The sequence below is a fragment of the Micropterus dolomieu genome, linkage group LG11 (assembly GCF_021292245.1).
Source record: "Micropterus dolomieu isolate WLL.071019.BEF.003 ecotype Adirondacks linkage group LG11, ASM2129224v1, whole genome shotgun sequence".
In the NCBI taxonomy this organism is placed as follows: Eukaryota; Metazoa; Chordata; class Actinopteri; order Centrarchiformes; family Centrarchidae; genus Micropterus; species Micropterus dolomieu.
Window position 1 is genome coordinate 21726856 of NC_060160.1, and position 21815 is coordinate 21748670.

The 21815-nt window shown below is 39.8% G+C and overlaps 1 protein-coding gene across 1 annotated transcript; it reads left to right on the plus strand.

The window, feature by feature from the left end:
• Positions 1-269: 269 nt before the first annotated feature.
• LOC123979322 (calpain-1 catalytic subunit-like) lies at positions 270-17754 on the plus strand. The gene is made up of 15 exons (XM_046063209.1): positions 270-347; positions 2930-3161; positions 3896-3965; positions 4495-4613; positions 4748-4881; positions 6322-6496; positions 7550-7624; positions 7775-7860; positions 12179-12253; positions 13799-13959; positions 14301-14479; positions 15052-15260; positions 15532-15578; positions 17049-17140; positions 17555-17754. Exons 2-14 carry the CDS (start codon positions 2946-2948, stop codon positions 17090-17092), a joined length of 1590 nt encoding a protein of 529 aa, XP_045919165.1. The 5' UTR covers positions 270-347; positions 2930-2945; the 3' UTR covers positions 17093-17140; positions 17555-17754.
• Positions 17755-21815: the final 4061 nt, after the last annotated feature.

The window sequence follows — 21815 nt, forward strand, 5'->3', positions numbered from 1 at the left end:
GTTAAAAAACTAAAATTTAATTTCAGTTTCACCCTTTTTTTGTTGTTGCCAAAAACGTTTAAAGACCTTGTGAATATTGTTGGGATTAGCCGACGAAGAACAAGAATAAGACTGATGTATGTCAAACAAGGCCAAAGGTGTGTGAGTTTGATGCTGATGCAATTGTGGCTAATTGTGTAAGTGGAAATTTGGCTTGTGCAAAACACATCACACTTTTGCTCTGTGTATGTTGAACAGGATCAGCAATGACATGATCTATTTGATGGCTCTGCGCTACGGTGCCTCCTGTGGACACAAGACACTGGAAAGCTTTATCAGTCTCATCCTTCGATTGGACTGCATGGATAGTAAGTGAAGTCAAGTGGGAAATTATGACTAAAGATAATGATGGCGATGGAGCAGTGGATAAGACTCATTCCCTTGGTGTGGGAGACCTTGGTTTGATTCCCACCACAACATCCACCAATGTGTCCCTGAGCAAGACACTTAACCCCTAGTTGCTCAAGAGGCATGTGACCTCTGACATATATAATAATTCCTGTCAGCAGTTAATGGTTAGAGCGTTTGACACGGCACAGCTGTTGATCTAGACTAGACACAACGTACTTATAATGATCATTCATTTAGCTGACGCTTTTTCCAAAGCGACTTACAATTGCTAAGTATGTCAGAGGTCGCATGCCTCTGGAGCAACTAGGGGTTAAGTGTCTTGCTCACACTTAACCCCTAGTTGGAGCAAGTTCAAAATAAACTTGAACTTGCTCAGGGAGACATTGGTATTTGCATGAAAGCATAACATTACCAATCCTATAACACCAAAACACCTTTGTAGACTTTATGTTAGACTTGAGATGGAATCTAATTAGATGTTAAAATGATAGACTGCATTTTTAGTTTTACCAGTAGTAGTAGTAGTAGTTATATTGTAGGCTTATTTTTTCACTCACAAAAGTAAGACATTATACAAACACATTTCAGATTTCAGAGTATGACATGGGCTCATTTTAATTACAAAAGCAGTGTACACCATTTTCTAATGTTTTTTTTTATTAAAATAAACGTGTACCTGTAGATGTTAGAGTCACTGGCTTGATTTGTGCTGGACACCTTAGTTATCCACCTTAGTACCTACATCCTCCTCCCCTTTCTTGCCATGTTTCGAACAAGTTGATCTTTAAGCACAGTTATTGCTTTAGTTGACTCTAAGGTCCAGCTTAGTAATCACATAAACTTTGGAGAATATCCAAGGTTGGATTGTTTGAATTGACAGTGATAGGTGAAATTATTTATTTAACAATCCATCATAAAAAAATATTATTTATGATGCACCAGTTTGAGGGGATGTCAGTTTGGTTTGGATAAGTCATGAAGACTTTTTGGCTTCACTCAAGTGTTCACAGACATCTGATAAAAATAGATTAGTGTTGCACTTCTGCCTTCTTGTGGTTGAAAATAGTATTACTGGCTTCAAACTGAGGATTTTACTGACACACTGTTAGCAGTCTCTAGACTTGAGACAAGAGTTGCAGAGCAAGTTGTAAAACAGGAAATGATTGGCTTCCTTTATTAAGTAATTTTCAATTGAGACAAAATTTAAAATAGAACAAAGACTTTATGTAAATAATGGACAAATGCAATCTTTTGTGTTCACATTGTACCTTACTTATGGAAGTGCTGTAAATACTGTGACAACAACCTAGATTTAGATTGCATAAACTGTCACCACCCATTTAAAGTTTTAGAATTTAAAGTTTTAGAAAGAGTGTTTTGCTTAAAGATTTTTTTCTCCAGAAATTATGTTGCAAGCACAGAAAGTTACATTGCACTTACTAAACATGACATTACAACTGCACATTTGAGCAAAGCGTAAACTTTAGTGTGCAGTTATTTTGACAAGTTATAACTAACAATTCACCTCTTTTTGTTGACATTTAAGCCAGTTTAGTGACATCATTAACGTGCATATTTTCAATAACTTTAATCTGATAATTAATCCACCTAGTCCTAACATATTATGTGGGCCCAGCTCCTGCAAGTCCCATCTGACATGAATAACAACTATGGCATTTATATCATATTGGGTTGCACTGCATACTTGTTTAAGACTTGTTTAAGTGTTCTGTTCTCCCTGTGCATCCACCAAAGACACACAGGTAAGTGAGTTTGAATCTCAGCATTGACTATAGGTCTGAACCTTCATGTGGATGTTTGTCATTATTAGCCCTGTGACAACATTTAGCCTATCCAGGATGAACTACACAGCTGTGGCAGGTAAAATATCAGGTTACCTCTGAAGAATTTCACAGAGGGCAACACCCTCTGCTGACACTACTCGCCCTCAGACGCTTGCAGTTCATAAAAGAACTGGAATTTCTTCTCTCAAACTTGCTGTTCCACTCAGACTCAATATTTTCTCTCTGTGGCTGGTGAGGTAAGATGAATTCATGCTTTAACTTACAGGTTAGCTACTTGCAGTATGATCATAATTATAGGCTCTGATTCTATTGAGAGGTAGTGAGTAAAAAAAAATTATTTACAGCCATGCTTGACTACACAGTGAGGCAATCAAAGGTGTTGTTGGTCTGCACTCCTTTTCTTCTTATTACAATGGTTTATTTTGTTATCTGTGATGGAGAAAGAAAAATCTCAACTCATTTTCAGTAAAAACAACAACCTACTGTACTATCACCAGAAGTGATGTGGACAAGAGGAACAATATGATTCTGTGGTTCCTCTACACAATAATTTTTGTGGAATTTATAAAATTGCAATTTGATATATAAAGTAATGTAAAGATGTTTATAAAGTATGCTGGTACTACCTTTCTATGTTTACTGAAGTGAAATCTTTACTTTTACTTGTAGTGTTCTTCCATCACTACTTTCTTTAATGACAATGATTGTTCTCGATCTGCTTTTTCTGAACAAAGCTCAAAGACTGCATCAATGAACATCATCAACCCATGTCTCAAGAAAGATGGTTTTGGGCCCATCACTAACCCTCTAAAGTTCCTCAAACAAGACTTCCAGCAGCTGAAAAAGAACTGTCTCATCCAACGCTTGAGGTACACCGATGAGATGTTCCCACCTGACAGGAACTCCATCGGCGAAGGGTTACTGACCCCTGCTGACTTGGCCCGAGTGGTGTGGCTAAGACCAGCGGTGAGTGTTTTTATTGGCGAAAAACTGCAGATGTGATGCCATTTTGTGTTGAAAAAATGTTGATGGTTAAAGAAGCATGTTTGTTGTCATGGCCTTTGAACCAGCAGACAGCTAAATCGATTCATTTGTAATTAGAACCCAGCTTCTGGTAAACCCTGTTTTACCAACCAAACTAAAATGAAAGTGACACAATGTTCACAAAATCTGTGCTTTTGAAAGTTTTTTAAATGTTTAAATGAGTGGCTTATGCCACCTGCTGGTCTCAGATTAAGGAAAAACAAGACGACACAAACTCATCCCAATAAGCATGCAGTTTTTCAAGTGCTTATGGCTACTTACATATCAAGCAGAAACAGGGCTATGTGTTCAATGTTCAATCTGTCACTTGTTTACTTAACTTTGATCTTTGTTAATGTTGGGCAGGTACAGTTAACTTTTCTTAGCTCCTGGGCTAACAGCTGCATCCTAAGATTGTATACAAAGTGAGATTGCTGCTTAATATCATTGAAAACCACAAAGTATGCTGTTGATTCTCATGTATATTGACAGCACTAGCAACCCATTCACATAGCATTACTATAGTACAGTATGTATTTTAAGGATGAACAGCAAAGGTCAAAGACAAACCTGACTAAGCTAAGCAGGCCATTATGGTAGTGTACTGCTGCTGTACTGTTATCTGACAAGCCAATATTAAATCTGTAAGTTATGTGTCAACAATTCGTCTCTTTCAGAAACTTGTTCCCAACCCATCTCTTGTTGTTGATGGGGTCTCCAGATTTGACTTTGGTCAAGGCTTGGTTGGTAGGATAGTTTTCTTCATTCAAAAAATAACAACAATGCCATATGAGATGAAAGTCCAGACAATGGGCAGAAAGTGTCACAGATGCCGAGTGCAGAGTCAGGAATACACAAATACAAATGTCCAAAATGTCCTAAAGAGCAAACAACCAAGTCTAGAGCAGATGCAAAACTGAGCTAGTACTCCACACAGAACTCCATACAGAAACAGGCAGAACACTCAACAAACAGTCACAGACATGAAGCAGGAAACAGAGACAGATAATTACTGAACAAAACAGGAGAGACACTAAACACTGAACAAATGCAAAACAAAACACAATCCAAGACTTGTCCATGGACACCAATACAGAAATCACAAAACCCTAACACAAGGCAGAGACCTACATATTAGAAGATATTGTACAAATGTGTTTTCTGTTAGTATTCTTGACAGTTTGTAATCTGGAAACCCTTCTGTACACACTTTACTACTCTGTCTTTGCCTGCTTGGTTTACCTTTCTGACAACTCACTGAACATTTTTTACTCAGGAAACTGTTGGTTTCTTGCGGCTATCGGGGCTCTGACATTCCAGAATGACATCCTTGAGCAAGTTGTTCCTCGCGAGCAAAAATTTGATGAGGACTACTGTGGGCTGTTCCACTTCAGGGTAAATCAACAGTCATTCCCAACAGTGTTTGTCTAAATGTGTGTTGCACTGCTAAATGGTTATTATCCTCTCATTTATTTTCCTCTAAAACAGTTATACTCTTACTCTGATTCACTTGTTTGTCAACTTTTCAGTTCTGGAGATTTGGAAGGTGGGTGGATGTTGTCATTGATGACAAGCTACCAACAATCAATGGCAGACTAATCTTTGTTCACTCCAAAGACCCAACTGAGTTCTGGCCTGCTTTGCTGGAGAAAGCTTATGCGAAGTATGTACTAATGTATTATACATATACACAGTACTGTAATACAAATACCATATACATAAAATGCATTTTCTCAGAGTGAGATTTGTCGTACAGTTTTTCTCGATTGCTTAACCACATTTCTTGAAATTTTGCCTCTTTCTCTAAACACAAATCCACAACTTTTCAACCAATTCCCAAAACATCCTATTTTCAGGTCAAAATGAAGCTCTCCATTCAAAACCATTTAATCTTGCTGAAAAACCAAACTTTGCCCTCAGACATGACACACAAGCCCTCAAAAACACACATAGACTACAACACAGTCTTACACACGGGTGAGATAAATTCAAAACAATACTACAAAAACTGGTTATTAGTAATGTTGCTTGTGATTTGCCCCCTCAAAAACCTCTTCACATGATGAACACAACAAAAGAAACAACAAATGTAAACATTAGCACATTTTTATTCCTTAGTGTGCTGTACAGTACAACACACCAAACAACTAATTATTCTGCCCCAGCGTCTTGTCTTTGGTCTGGGACAGACCAGAGATTATTGTTCTCCACCTCCTTCTCTACTTTCTCGTCCTCCAACTAAAGAGGGTAAGCCAGAGATCGAACAATGAAGCCGACCAAAGATGACGTCAAGAACCTGCGACATCCCGTCGCACATGAGAGATTTACTGCATTGGTTACATTATAAACTCTTGGCGAATCGGCCATCAGTGACGCTACTTCGGTGTTTGTTAGGTGAGCCTTGTAGGTGGGCAGATTTAACAGTGACGATCCAAGCCAGGCAAATACACTGAGCGAGAATACTTTTGTTTGTGCAGCCATGCAGCTACCAGAACTACAGTGTTCCTGCCATTGCTCTACGTCATTAAACCACTCTTCTGCTGCGCAATCATGCTCAGTAGACACTGGTGCCAACAGGAAGTAGGCCTGTAGTGGTCTTTCATAGGGCCAAAATTGACAATAACTGTCTATACTCCAACTCTTTCTGTTCGTCTTCCTTCATCTCTTCCACCTCTCCCTTCTGTTCCTCTTCCTCTTCCTCCTCTCGGGTGTCCTCCACCTCTTCCTTCAGATTTCTCTGGATCTGTTGTTTAAAAACTGAATGAACTGACTCTGGCCCTTTTAGCTATCTATTGAAGGTTCTGATTGGTGTGTTACCAGTTTTGACTGTTTGTGTTTCCACCTGGGTAGCTGTGTGCTAATTGAGCTCAAGCTGTGCTGACTTGAGTGAACAATATTGAATGTTAGTGCTTTATAAATTACCACATGGTGTAGGCAATGAGAAATGAAGGGATTTTTGTGTATAGTTTAGGGAAATGGGTGTGCTTTTTGAAAAATAAGTTGTGGTTTTGAAATTTTAGTTCAAAAGCCTGTGTTTAAGCAATTGAGAAAAACTGTAATTCTGGAGTATCCGTCTAAGTAATTTCACTCCTATTTGTGTCAGAGTGTGCGGTTCCTACTTAGACATGAATGCTGGAACTCCAGCTGAGGCTTTGGTGGACTTCACTGGTGGTGTTCACATAAGCCTCCATCTGTCAGACCGTCCTCCAAATCTGTGGGAAATGATGTGCAGAGCTTGCCAATCCAAGTCACTGATGGGATGTGGTACACCACAGGGGGTAAGCACCAATATACCACACACAAAACCACACACTAGTCAATGGCAAAAAATATCCACCCAATCAGAGCTGAGAAAACAAATATCAATTAAAAAAAGAATAAAGAAATAATAACTAAAACAATAGTAATGCCATCTGCCTCGATCCAATTGGGGGTAAGGGAGAGAGAGCAAGAAAGGGCGAGGGGTGTAGCAGCAAACACAATATCCACACAGAAATATAAACAAACAAACAAACAAAAATATTAACCATACTAATAATAGGACTATTAATAATAACAGTAGCAGCTGGTGTTGAGTAGGAACATGGGGGCTGCAGATGACTCACAACCACAGCTCTAGTGCCAGAAACACCTGCAGAACGTGATAGGAGGAGGAGAGGGACGAGAAAACACAAGACTACGGGAAAGGAAAGAAGTCGAGTTAGTAACATACATTAATGGGATGAGGTTACATACAGAGGGAGAGAAAGAAGAGGAGAGAGGAGCTCAGTGCATCATGGGAAGTTCCCCAGCAGTCTAAGCCTATAGCAGCATAACTAAAGGATGGTTCAGGACTCACCTGAGCCTTAAGTATAAGCTTTATCAAAAAGGAAAGTCTTAAGCCTACTCTTAAATGTGGAGATGGTGTCTGGCTCCCGAACCGAAACTGGAACCTGGTTCCACAGGAGAGGAGCTTGTTAGCTGAAGGCTCTGGCTACCATTCTACTTTTGGAGACTCTAGACCACAAGTAACCCTGCATTCTGGGAGCGCAGTGCTCCAGCAACATAACTGCCCAACATGACTTACTGCGGTGCAAATATCACTTTCTTTGATGAAAGTTGTCCAGGCTGAAATATGTTTTTCAGTAGCATCATTGTCTTTGTAGCCCTGTTGAGCCTCTACTTATCTTGTTTTATACTTGTCTAATGTTACTTGGCAAGAACAATTCTTTTTATTACACATGCTGATGCTTAAATCTTTTTTAATTTTTGAAATGTTCTTGTGAATTGAATTTATTATGTGTTTAAAACAAGACTACCTGCAATGATAACATATACAGGATCTCTTGTAGGAGACATCTGACAACATTGTACTACAAAATGGATTGGTCCAAGGCCATGCCTACAGTGTTACAGGTGTGAAACAGGTGAAGAACTCATTTGTTCTAAAGGAATAAAGAAGGCCTTGAGTTGGCTTAGTAGTATTGGGAACAGTAGTAATTAAGTAAGCATATAGTAGAGTGAAGTTATCTTTGTGACAAATAACGATTGTATTTTCTCTGGTGTTCACTGGTCAGATCACGAGTCGGGGGCAGCTAGTACACCTGGTCCGTTTGTGGAACCCCTGGGGCAAAGGAGAGTGGAACGGAGACTGGAGTGATCGGTAAGAATCACACTGAGTGCAGTTAGTGTTTCACAAAGAGTTTGCTCTCCGAAGATAGAAATCTCTGATTTGCTGCCTCTGAAGATAGATTATGTTCATTGTCACACAGAAGCACATTTCTTAAGAATGTTTTGTCAACAATTGATGTCAGCTTTTTGATGCTAATCTCCACAGTGGTATAGCTACTAGTCACCTACTATATTTTGTAAGTCATGTATAAAAGGGTTAACCCTTTTCTATGGCCAGGCTGTGTTCACTCAGTCTGTATGTTGTCAACATTTTTCTTAGTTTAGGACATTTTATTGTGCTCAGGTAATTTGTCAGTGTGAATTCTCTTTTTAGGGGCAGATAACATTGTAATTCACTTTGTGTTTTGGTCGTTTGATTCCAGTATTCAGTATATTTTGCTTTTCTGAATGGAGTTCAGCTCGATCAGGGCTAACTTGTTCACTGTAGCAGTAATGATGGCTGGAATAAAGTTACAGACACATCTTTTCTGAACTCACCAGGTAGTTCGACTTCCTCGCTTTCTTTTCTCGAAGTAATGTGCAGTTTTGTCCGTTTTTTATATAAATATGAAGTAGTAGTCCAACAGAGCTCTGGGTGCCAACCGACGCTAACAACAACAGTGGAACCAGATGTGTACGGAAGCTCACTGCTGAGAAGATTGAGTGAAGATAATCAACGTTGTAATCCCAAAAACTAAAGTAAAAAGACATTTTAATGAAACCAGTTTACTCCAAGCTCCTCCTGCAAGTAAACGCCGTTGTTGTCAGAACATAGTCCAGTCCGACTACGGGTGTTTATTTGTCCAAAAGCTGCAGCTCTGCTCCTCGGCTTTTACCCGCTGTTTAGTATCTCTCCGCCCTTCCCGTTCTGCCTGGCCTTCTTCACACAACGCTCTGAGGCCTCGGTGACTTCTGGATAATCTCATTGCTGATATGCTACTGCGTCTCAACGTCATGCGACTTTCTTTCATTGTCACTCGAGTTGAAAATTTTCAACTCACGCGAAGGCCTTCACACCGCCCGACAGGAAATCGCGGCTCTCCGTGTCTTTGCATTGACTTTGTATGTAAACGCACCGACTTTTCCTCCCCTCATAGCTTACCAAATTGCCTATTATTTATACTTAATTATACTTTTCTTACTCACGGTTTAATCATCACTGCAGAACACACAGTTGACTTTTAGTGTTGTTTAATGGAGCAGCTCACCTACCTCTGCTCTGCCTCCTTCGCGGGCCATCCCTTCATCAGATGCTGTTTAAAGTCAATATCAATAGATTACTATTTCTTATTTCATGGACTATTTGGGGTAATGAACATAATGATTTAAAAAACGAAATCAGAGATCCTAAGTCAATGAGTAGCCTAATCGTGTCAAATAATTGTGACCTCAATATTGACCAAAATAATCATTATTAAGATTTTTGCCATATTTGAGCAGCCCTACTTGTAATGGGAATTACGACTCTTTGACATGAGCTGGTGGTTATGGCTCCATTCCCTTCCAAGAAAAGTCTCTTTCTGCTCCCAGACGACTCTTCATTTAGTACCACTTCTGCTGCCCACTGCCGAAGTTAAATTCTTATTTGTTGCAAGATATAAATATTCAAGCGATACATTAAAATATCCTGTCACGTCATGTTGAACTGCAAACAATTATGACTCTTTCCTTCTATTTTTGATCCACAAAGGTTTTATATTTGTAAAACTTTCCTTGAGCTGATTTAAAAATCTGTTGAGTCATCACACTTGTCAGTCAATGGGTCGAGCGGGAACTCGCTGCCAGGGCCAGCGGCAAAAGACAATACTGCGCTTAGCGGTGTAGCACAAAATTCTGGGCCTATAAGCGGTCTCTGTGGGCCATCTTCCTCTCTTGGTCCCTATCTCTCATGCATTTTTTGAAAAATGTTTACAAATTATTGAGCTAACAACTGTACACATTATACTGTAGTGGTGATTAGGGCAGTCACTAATGAACTGTTCATACCACATTGAAACAACTGTGATTTGTACTTAAGTCTGCACAGTTTGAAATCTTATCACATTTCAACCCCTTTTTTCTCAACATACTGTATCCTAAAATTACTTTAATGGTTAAATGAGGTTTGCTTGGAGTATCATGCTAAAGAAAACATCATTTCATGTTAATTTAAACATTCATAATTCCCAAGGTATAAGACAAAGCAAGAAAAATAACATTTCAGTTGTCTAACCCCTACACTGAGAGAATGCTTACTATACTGCATAATAAAAGACAACTGAACAAGACGTCACTGATGACGACTGCTGATAAGGCAGCCCAGAGGAAAAATCTTTTTCTCATAATAGTCTTTTCTTTAACTCTTGAGAAAACACTAAGATCTCAATGGTATATCTTTTTGAGATCATTCCAATCAGAATTGTTGCTCCTAAAACCCCTTAGGAGAAAAGGATGAGATAAAGAGAGATTGCGGTTTTGAGACTTGGGTAAGACAAATGGATACTGAATTGAGATTACAACAGGAGATTGGAAGTCACAGATGAGATCTCATCATTGTACTGTATCTTTTTGAGTTCATTAATGTCTTGCTTATTGCTCCTAAAAAGCTGTTGGGAGCTATTTGTATTACATTGCTGTCTATGCTTGGAGAACCTTGCCCTGTGCTGGATTTGAACCCCGCACATGCTGTTCAAAGGGCAACAACACTGACGCTGCGCCATCCAGCTAAAGAAACCAATAAAGGACTTATTGTGTTTAAATAGAGTACAATTTTCCTTTAATTAAAAGAGGAGAAATACCATATCCACATTTAAAGTCCTCAAAATTCTACTCAAGTAAAAGGTATAAAAGTATTCCATAGTGAATGTATTTAAGTATCAAAAGTAAAAGGGCTTATTCTGTATGACAGATACATGTTGTATCTCAGTTCTTGTGTGTATTCAGTCCTTAATGAATTAATCTCTAAATATCATGTCAAAGTATTGGTGTTCCAGTTATGCTGGCTGTGACTACCTTAACAAATTAGAAAGCATGACATTTGAAAGTGCCTTATTTTCAATGTCAAAATTTATTTTATTTTTCTCAGTAACTTGTAACAGATAATTAACAATCAATACAATAAGGATTTGAAATTCAGGGGAGTAAAAGTACAGACCCCCATAAAAAGAAAATACTCAACCTCAACATTTGACATAAGTAAAGTACTTTAGTAAAATAGCCCCTAAGTAGGGTCACTAAGACAAAACTGAGAAATATCTTGGAGCTTTTTTTCTGATCCACATTCTGGAGGCTGAAATTACACTTATTTAAGATCCTGTACAGATCACATCTTTTGATCAGAGTAAGACAGAGATGAGTTTTTGCTCCTGAGGCCAATATGAGAAAAGAAGGAAACAACTATGAGATCTCATCTTGGGTTTTGCTTTCCTATGGGAGTTTACATTTATTAATTTGTTAGTTGTGATTTTGCGCACCTTTTTTTTTGACTGCTCATATTGATCTAGAAACCTTTTTGCCATGTGCACCAGGGAAGCAGGACTGAATAAGTACTATCTTTGGGTGTGGTATCCAGTTCTAGTTTAGTATAAAAAGCATCTCAAAGCAAAGCAAGCCTGAGCGTTTTTCTCACAGGGATTACTTTGAAATGATGACCAATCATTGATGAATATCTTGAAAGCAAATCAGTTTTAATGAAAATTTATCTCATTTATTAAGTATAAGTGAATGTAAATCTATGCTGGTAAGATGGCATTACTTTTCACTTTAGACAAATGAAGAAAACCCAAAGTGTCTCATTTCCTTAACCAGAAATCTTACTTGCCACGCAGCTGTTGAAATGACGTGTCCAGTTGTCCAGTTCATGCTGGTGTCTTATCTAGTCATCCAATTGGTGCTAGTTGAATCTTCACATAACTTGTGTCTTTGAAAAATTAGCCGTATGCTTTTTAAAATATAATCTCATCAGTTATTGTTGTTTTATGGTTTTATTTTTGCAGGACAGTGCTGAGATGTTTGGTTCAGAGCCCTGAGTTGTTTCTCTAAATGTGTCAGTGTCTGGACAGTTTTCACAATCTGGTTTTGGCAAATGCATTTCTATGGAAATGCACTTTAAACAGTTCTCCTTCTATTAGACCCTCCCTGGCTTCTCAAACGCTATGCCCAAAGTTTACAAGTCAGGCTTTACACTACTGAAAACTTATAGTTTTGAAGTCAGAAAAATGACACTGAATTTTGCAATGTTTTTACCCTACTGTAACTTGATTCCTAATGTTAAAAACAATTTATAACAATATTGCTTCTCCTCTTCCTTCACTGAAAAATTGTATCTAAAGGTCGCCTTTGTGGAAAACTGTGAGTCCTCAAGATCGTGAAATGTGCCTTTCTGTGATTGACAATGGGGAGTTTTGGTAAGCAAGTTGAAATCAACATTCATTTCTAAAAATGCAGAAAGTTAAATGTTTTGTGTCATATGGTCAATACAACATATCAGCAAATATTTTTTTAAAAATCTCAAGGACTTTTGTGTAAAAATGCAAACTGATTAAAATTTAAAACTGATTATATAATATTTATACTTTCAAAGGATTAAAAACTAGTTTGTATTGTAAAACCACAGTTATACATACTACAGTGTATCAGGTATTGTACATATGTAATTACTAACAGTGTTGGGCAGTAGCGTCGCTAAATGTAGCGCCATTACTAGTTTAACTACATTTCTCAGTAGCTTGGTGGTAGCTTCGCTATTTTCTGAATCCAATAGCTTTTCAGAAATGAAGCTCTTTTATTGATGGAGTAGCGCGGTAGCTTCCACACACGCTACATTTGCCCATTTCTGAAGGATCAGTATGTGATGCCGCCGCCACACACGGACCTGTACGTGCAGCCGGCAGAAGCGCTTCCGTGTGACGGTGACATCACGTACCGATCCTTGGGCTGATGTCTGCGACTTTGCTGCAGGGGAAAATAGACACGCGCGACTGAGTTTACTTTCTATTGTGATAGTTATTGTAACATCTCTTGTGAGAAGGATCAGGGTCCAGCCTGGACACCTCTTCCTCTAGTGTGGAGGAAACTTTGATATGTAGAGGCAGAAACTTGTTTCCATGAGATGAGCTCTCTCTCTCTCTCTCTCTCTCTCTCTCTCTCTCTCTCTCTCTCTCGCCCATTGCCATGAATGTTTAGGTTGTTTAGGTTGCAATGGTGCCAGAACACAAATTCACATATAAACAATAAAAATATATAATTAATTAATAATGTAATAATTAAGTAACTTCATACAAACAACAATGGTTCTCCGTTTGTTGCATGAGGAAATACATTTCACTGCAATGATATGGCAGTAAGTTGGAGAGTTTCTGTGTGTCTGATTTAGCTCTCTCTCGCACACACACTGTTTGGAGCAGGTTTTAAGTCTTTCTTCTATTGTTACTGTGGAATGAAGTTAGTTTAATATAAACTAGGCCTATACTGTGTGTGTGTGTGTGTGTGTGTGTGTGTGTGTGTGTGTGTGTGTGTGTGTGTGTATAATGACCTAAGTATGAAATATTAAAAAATGAATAGTCTAAGTAGCTTAGATGTAACTAAGCTATTTCTGCCACATTGCTGTAGCTTAGCTTGCTGGGGGGTAGCTTCTGTGTAGTGAAGCTTCATTTAATGTAGAGTAGCTAGTAGCTTAGCTCACTACATTTTCCAAGTAGCTTGCTTGCTTACTAAACAGTGTTACATATTTCTTTAGACAAATTCCTTTGGTGGCTGACGGAGATATCATAACTTAATTATGATTTACATTGTAATTATGTAGAATTTAAAATTATAATTTCAGTTATACCTATAAAACAATGTAGCGTGTATGTAGCAAGTCTTACCTCAACTAATAAAGATTAACAGTTTTTAGTTTGATGCATTAAGTAAATCTCAGTCTAAAACAGCAATGTGTTACTTATCAACAGGATGACCCTGGAAGACTTCTGTAAGTTCTACACGGATCTTGACATCTGCTGCCTGTGTCCCGACTTCCTTGATGGAAGTTCTTCTTGCCATTGGAAGACCTCCTTCTACGAGGGCGCTTGGGTGGCAGGAACCACGGCTGGAGGATGCATGAAAAACCTCGGTACTTCAAGGATATCTGGACTAAACTGTCGCTTCAAAAACAGTATATGGAGACTGGAGGGTGGCAATTTTAAAAAATTTAGATTTTTATTTTTCATTTATTAAAGCATAATTAAAATTCATTAGAGAAAAGCAATTAATCAGTTTATAAAAGCTTTATAAACGTATTAATTTAAAAATGCTCCCGAAAAACCTAAAAGCCCATGTCTATCTCTATCCATGCCTGAAGTTTTCATCTAAAAAATATAATAATTGATGATAATTAACCTCTTTAAAACTTTCATTCATCCCTATCTTGCTTAACTGGTAACATGCCAAATTGTTTTACTCATTGCCATCCAGAGAGCTTCTGGACTAATCCACAGTATCGGGTCAAGATTGACAAACTACTCAGTGAATGTTCTACGAAACAGGGTGAAAAAAACATGCTGGTGTCTCTCATGCAAAAGCCTAACAAGAGGAACAGGCGTCTTGTCCAAAATCTTCACATTGGATTCTCTGTATTTGAGGTAAATATTACTGTTTGTTGTTTCTGTCACAGTGTGAGGACTATTAGGGATGTGTCATGTGTAGACATGTGGGAGTATAAAATAGTCAAATTAATTGAATATAAAAATTAAACCATTCTGTGTCATCCCAGTGAATGAATAAGGTCCAGTGTGTAGTAATTACAAACACATACTTTCATTATATTGAATATTCTGCCAATAAATCCCCCTAAATGTTACATACTAGACCTTTGACAATATATGATATCTGTAAAAAGTTCTTGAAGTAATTTGTGCAGCATATTCCAAGTCTCAAGTACATAAACACGTAATTTTGGTAAACAAACCTCCACAAATGATCATTAAATTCCATTATTTTTATTTGCATTACTTACATGTTTTCACATTGTCATGACTTCACTTGAACTAATTTAGTTTAGTTACTAACATGAACATTTTCCCTCTTATTTCTTCCAAGGTGACCAAAGAAGTAAGTAACATTTTAAAACCAATCTTTATACACATTACATGCCTAAATTGTGCTGCTATGGAGATTGATATAAACTGCATAGCAATGAAAAATCAATTTATTACTGCTATTACAGTACGAGGAACAGAGGGGGAAGTTCCCAGCCTCTTTCTTCAGCAGATACAAACCTGTTGCCCAAACTAAAACCTACATGAATGCACGTGCAGTGATGGCGTTCATAATGCTGACACCAGGCGAGTACCTGATTGTGCCGTCCACCTTCAAACCCAACGAGACAGCCTCCTTCATCCTGACCGTTCTCTCCAAGGCAGAGACCCATGTCCAGTAAGTCACTAGCAACTCTCCAATTAGCCTTTACAATTCTTTTTGTATAATGAATCTACAAGCTAGCAGGCCCTGGTCTCTCCACTGTAATCACAGCGTGGTATTAACCCTCCATCATACTCCTGGTAAGACAGTGAACAAGCTGACCCCTAAAAGTTAGTAATTGTAAAAACAGTACAGAATTTCAAATTGAAAGAAGTATGTTCTTAATGTGTCAGTGCTCAACACTGGCTACAAGTAATGTACTGATGTCTCTTGTGTTTCCTCTCAGAGAGCATTCTGGTGGCCTTATGGAAGTAGATGGAAGATCTGTGCAAGGTTTGCAAATATATTGTCAATGTTCATATTATTTTGCTTATGTGTTACGTGTTGGTTGCTATTTTCGTTACACTGAAAGCATGTGACACATAGGTATTGTGTGCATTAATTTAGCTGGTGCTGAAAGCACAATCTTCTCAATCTGCAGTCCATACAAGTGAAAAAAATATAGAGCAGATGACAAAATTAAGAGAAACTTGTTCCGTCAATTGAGTGCCTTAAAGCAATAGTTAAAATTGTTGGAACATGTGCTTGATTGAGCTTCGCTAAGCCACGCCTTGAATACAAACTGACCAATCACAGAGCAGTATAGGACTTGCTCTAACTGAGGTCCAACACTTTCATGGCTGTGCTTCATTGACTCTAATGCAAAAGGAGTCGTTTTCTAGCTTTTTTTCGCTGTATTTTTCCAAGATATGGTGAAACACTGTTCCTGGGGCACTTGCAATAATTACAGTCGCTACCCAGAGAGGTTGATAGGAGAAGTATGATTTATGCTCTTTCCAAAACCTAAAATAAATCCAGAAGAATTTTGGCTGTGGATTGTTCCTAATGTGATGTTAGTTAGCTAACGCTGCTTTTAATGACTGTAATAATGAATAGAGGCCTACCCAGCTTTACAGCAACAGTGTTGATCCTTAATATCATTGTCTTTTGTCTCAATCGTCGGGGGATGCAGTGGTTCACTTATACTGTGTGATTGGTAGGCTTTAGCTTCTATCTTTAATTTTTTTCACGTCCGTTTGAGTCAGTTTGAGTCAGTTGGACTGCCTGAATACAACCTTCAAATGTACATTGCAACTGCAAAAGTGTCTGCTTCTTTGTAAGATAGTTTTTTCCAACAAATTTGACAATATTTCTCGGGGAGAGCAGTAATAGGCAGTGGCAGCGCCAACAGTTTGTCGGACTTAGTGACAGTAACTAAGGGGGAGGAGCTTAGCTAAGGGTCAATTGTTGTGCTGTAGTCTCCAACAGTGTATAATTCAGTCAATTTTACTATGCAAAGTGGGAACGGTCACTCATAGACTCCACAGGTAACATAGACATACGATATAAGGTATAAGTTAGTGAGCTATATAGCTGCTTTTTTGTTACTTTGTTACTTCCTACTACTACTACTACTTCGAATCTTTGTGCTAAGCTAAGCTAACTGCTTTATGCCGTAGTTTAATATTTAGCGAACAGACATGAGTGATATCAATCCGCTTATCTAACTCTTGGCAAGAATGCAAAAAGTATTAAGTATTCCTTTAATTAAAATATGAAATTGAATGTCTTTTTAATCTTTAAACTCATGTCTGTACTGTATTTTCTATTTGTGCTATGTCATTCTTTTTGCTGCTGTCTTCTGAGGGGTTACTGTTCTGCTGGATTTAAATAAAGAATCGGCAGATTACTCAATAATGAAAAGAACAGTTAGTTGCACCCCCAATATAAATCATGCCTAAACGTTTGTCCTATGTTGGCCAGGAAAGAGGATCAGCAAGGACATGCGGAGTTTAATGGATTCATAACAATGGAGAGCTTCATTATTCTAGTCCTTCACTTCAACTGCATGAACTGTAAGTAAATTTGGACAGCTGATGACAATAGACAACACAGTAAATACATCGTCTTTAAAATGCAATACAAATTTCAAATACATTTTTACTACCAATTACCTGTAATATGGTTCTGGACTGTGCACTATATATACCAAGGCTAATTGAGGATGAGGCACAGCTGGGTAGTGAGATGACTGAGTCAGGAACAATAGTGAAATACTCAATGGTGGCTGCTGGTGGGAGGCACAGACATGTTAGAGTGCAAGACTTCCATTGGCAATTGTACTTTAAAAGAAAGGATTTGTTTCACCACCAGTGTGTTGCATGTACTACATTTTTTGTTTTCTGTGATGAAATAATCAAGCTAAATAGCAAACTAGCACTACCGATACATCGAAGAACATTAATAATCTATCACTCCTTAATTTGCAGTGGATGTACCTTTTGATGTGCACTTAACCTGACACAGGAGATGAACTGCAGGATTCACGTGGAATTATTTAAATTAATTAATAAACTCAGCAGATGATGAGTTTATTGGTGGTATGAAAAAACAATGCATTTACCTCTGGCTTTGTTAATGGAAGGTGTTAAAGAAGAAATAAAGTTAGCCGGGTGTCGGGTGTGATGAAGTTGTTCTCTGAGACTCATGATGAATTACACAGCCAAATCTCAAGAAACCTTTTTTAGTCCACAATTTATCTCTTGTCTTAATGTCTCTAGTATTTTTCATACCAGATCAACTTTAACTGGCCTAAATCTGAACAGCCAATCTACTGATGTTTAGACTCCAATGCCCTACCTGCGTCTATTTGCCCTGTAATCTATGGAGACAGTGAATTGTATAAACATGTAAGACTCCAAGAAAACCCTGTTATCTACTAAACTGGTGGCCCAGCTACAGTTTCTCCCTATCAGCCAGCTGTCATCACCTTGACAAGGAGAGAGACAGAGGCAAAGAGCTATGGCTGAGAAGTTCAGTGAGCCTCTATTTCTGGGCTCTGCTATTGACCTCATGCGTGACTTTTACCTAAGCCCTATCTCTCTTACCTGTCACCTGAATTAAGCCTAATCAGAAAGTTCCCCCAAAGAAGGGGTGTATGTAATTGCCTTCTCCTAAAGTCCTCTTTCCTGTGTCTCTCTCTTCCCCACTGCATAGTAGAGTGGCAGAACAAATGGAAGGAAAATTCACAGTTTAGCAGACGCATGCCACTAATTTTGAAATGGCAATTTGCAACTTTGCTTACACTGTTACAGACAGTACAGCTAATGTAGGAATATACTCTATGCCATGACATGTAGCTAATATATTTTACCATTTTAAGTTTCCATGTTATGGTTAAATGTACCTCATTTTATGTGAATTAGGGATACTGTATTTTCTGTTTTATTGTTAGGTGGGAATAGTTTTTTTTAGCCATGCTAGCATCAGTCAGTCTACCACTTTGGTCGAATTGAAGTATCTCAACAACTATTGGATGGACTGCAAAGAAATTTTGTACAAGTAAGTTTAATGCATTTTTGTTTTTTCGGTGGGAATAAGGCTTTTGTATTCTAGAAAATAAAGACATCCAAACAGTATTACTGTATATGAACAGTTATTTCATTTCTTATAAATGCCTTGCAGGCAGCTTGAAATGTAGCATTCCCCTTCGAGGGAACTCGAACTGCGTCGGTGACGACACTATGGGAACGCCTCTGGGCGTGGCAGGGCTGAAACATGAATGAAACTACTCCAATCCTATTGGTGTTGCTAGAACAGTAGCGTGTGACGGCGTAACTGGAGGCGTATATAAGCACGCCGGCACACAGGACACATTAGCCTTTTTCTATTCAGCAGGCACTCTGGCATGTTTGAAAACCAAAGCTACAGCAAAAACCGAAGAACCTCTTACCTGGAAGGAAGTCAGATGGCAGACAGAGAGATGGCTGTGGAACGATTCAGGCGGTGTGTTTTTCCATGCCCGCCCTACATCACAGCTGGGGACACTCATGCCCTGTGTGTTTCCTGTCTGGGGATGACGCATGCCCATGCAGCTCTCGAGGTGGCTGCTTGCGGCTATTGCGAGGCCCTGCCCCTGAGGGTGCTGAGGTCCCGTGCGGCTCTCTTTTCCGAAGACGGGCGGAGGTGCTCTCCCCGTGGCTCGCGCCTGGCAGTCGCTGAGGCGGCGCGGTGGCTTCGGTCATGTGGCGCCCAGCGCTACATCTCCGAGGGCATCGGGACTGCAGAGGCTTTTTCCCGTTCCTCGTCTGCTGACTCCGCCTCCTCTCTTCCCCGTTCGGGAGTCCGTTCTCGGCTTCTCCACCCGAGGTATGAGTTTGGGGAGGCTTGCACAGTCTGATTCTGAGGAGCTAGACGTGCTTAGCATCATGGAGGATGACTTCCGGGAGCCGGGCCGAAAAAAAAAAGCTGCTTTGCACGGCTGACTGTGTCCCCTCTGCTGGACTACAGCAGCGTGACAGAAACTAAGCAGCATGGCTAAAGAGAACGGAACGATGCCTTGAGGGGAGGAAGCGCTCGCAAGCTATCTTTCTCCCACCCTCGCTTCGTTCCTTCAGATGTCGGCGCTCCCCACCAAGCTGTGTCGGACGAAGCGTACCAGGCCGATCTTCTCGAGACTATGACCTAGGGGGAGGTCCCTCTGAGGAGGACCTGACTTAGCTCCATAGAGCTACGGACTTAAACGCTCCGTGTTACTAAGCATTGGCTGCTCCACGGGAGCATTGGTGGCTACGGAGGACATCCAGGGGAAGGAGAAGGCTTTTCTACTGGATGTGCCCCTCTCTCCTACTGGCCTGTTTGGTGAGGCGGTGGATGCTGTCATCAGCAGGTTTCAGCACGCTGAAACGCAGGGAGAGCCGTTTGAGCAATATTTCCCCCGCCGGTCTGGGTCCAGGACAGCGACGGCTGAAGAGAGACAAACTCGGCCCTCGTCTAGCTCCTACCGCCGGAGCCAGAAGCGAAGCGTCGCTTCCCATAGTCCCCCTCAACAAAACCGGGACGCGAGGTGGCGCTCTCGCCCACAGCCCCCCGAGAGGCTGACCGAGGTCCCCTCCCTCGTGGCGGCTCAGGCAACAGGCACTGTTTTCCCGCTGTCTTGGCGCTCGGGACACGCTAACCGCCAGCGAGCTCTCACCAGTCTGCCCGCCTCGAGGGGTTGCAGCTGGAAAACGATCGGGATCACACACCATGGGTCCCCGGCGAGTTCCCTGGCGGGGACCTACGCATAACACCGGCCACCAGCCCCAAGGGCCTAGCACTCTCTCCTTGCACGTTCTGTTGAATAATGCCTAATTCCTAGATTGATTGTTAGGTTCTTTTTCTATATTTATACACCTTATTAATGGTTTGCAATATGTTATAACTACTGAGTGTTTCACTACTGAGTATTCTTTTAGTGTGAAGTTTGACCACTGAGTGTTTACTATTGAGTGTTTACTACTGAATGTTTAATTACTGAGTGTTTTACTACTGAGTGTATAACTACTGAGTGTTTAAGGAGTGAGTTTAAACTCATATTTTATTCTTATACTCTGTGCGTTTATCATATATTATTCCTATACTCTGTGTATTCATGAACGTGTGCTTTTTAATGTGCCTACATGAGCAGAGAAGCTGCTCAGGCCGCGCAGGCAAAACCTAGCCAACCGTAACCCACTCAATAGAAGCAAGGCACCTGCAGTAAGTCACGTACGCCAGGGCTGAGATCATCGCGAACTGAAGCCAAGAATGAGATCATGACATGTTGTGATTTATGGCGCCTGGTACGGCTAGGTACTGCATGAAACCAAGCTTTGCGCTGCCGAAAGTTAACTTGTATGAGACAAAGCACTCTCATGGTTGGCATTGTTAAATCATGTAATTGTTCATTGAATCACGTTATACATGTATGAAATATGTTATTCCTTATCAATTCTTTTAAAAAAATACGATTGTAAGTGTTTAAGTTTTAATGGTGTCAAACTATGCCTGTATAACTTTTAAAAAAATACGGTGGGACTGAAGTTGAAACATATTGGTGGATTTCTAATCCAGTAATGTAAAAAATATAAAGAGAGATAAATGGTAACAATAATTACAAGTAATAATAGTTAAAAAGTGGAAATTGTAACATTAATAAAAGGGTTAATTTGGTAAAACAGTACAACAAAAAGGCCACTAGATGGCAGTAGAGGATAAGAAATCCACCAAAGGGGAGGAGCGGTCAGCGAACAATATAGGTGGAGTTAAGATGTAACGCCCACCTGAAGGGAGGGACAAGGTGGAGCTTAAGGTGAATATAAGGCGATGTTTGCTGACCACCAACTTGGTTCCATCCTGAGACCTGCAGGGATGTTGCTCGGGTTTATCTGTCCTTTATTGGAATAAACTCTTTTGCTCTTGACCATCTCCAGTGAAGTTTTTGACTACGCCGTTTTTTTGACTAAAGAAGAAATCTAATAGAGTAATTTTATTGAGTTTATTACGTTGGTTAGGGTAGGGACCAGGTCTTTTACTGGCCCGGCCGGTCCTTATTTCCGACCCGACAATTGGTGAGGCCAGCCAAGAGATTGAGTCCAGAGGCCGAGAGTTTCTGACCGGGACGGACAGCCTGTATCTGAGACACGTGGCCACATAAAAAAGGTAAGCAGAATACCTGTTTAACCAAAATTCTGCATTTTAACTGTGTCTGAATACGGGATTTTCCGCCCA

Excerpts from the sequence above, each read along its gene's own strand:
- LOC123979322 (XM_046063209.1), top strand. The coding sequence starts at position 2,946 with ATGAACATCATCAACCCATGTCTCAAGAAAGATGGTTTTGGGCCCATC. Across the intron at positions 4,882-6,321 it reads CTGGAGAAAGCTTATGCGAA|AGTGTGCGGTTCCTACTTAG; the intron begins GTATGTACTAAT and ends TATTTGTGTCAG. Across the intron at positions 7,625-7,774 it reads GTGTTACAGGTGTGAAACAG|ATCACGAGTCGGGGGCAGCT; the intron begins GTGAAGAACTCA and ends TTCACTGGTCAG.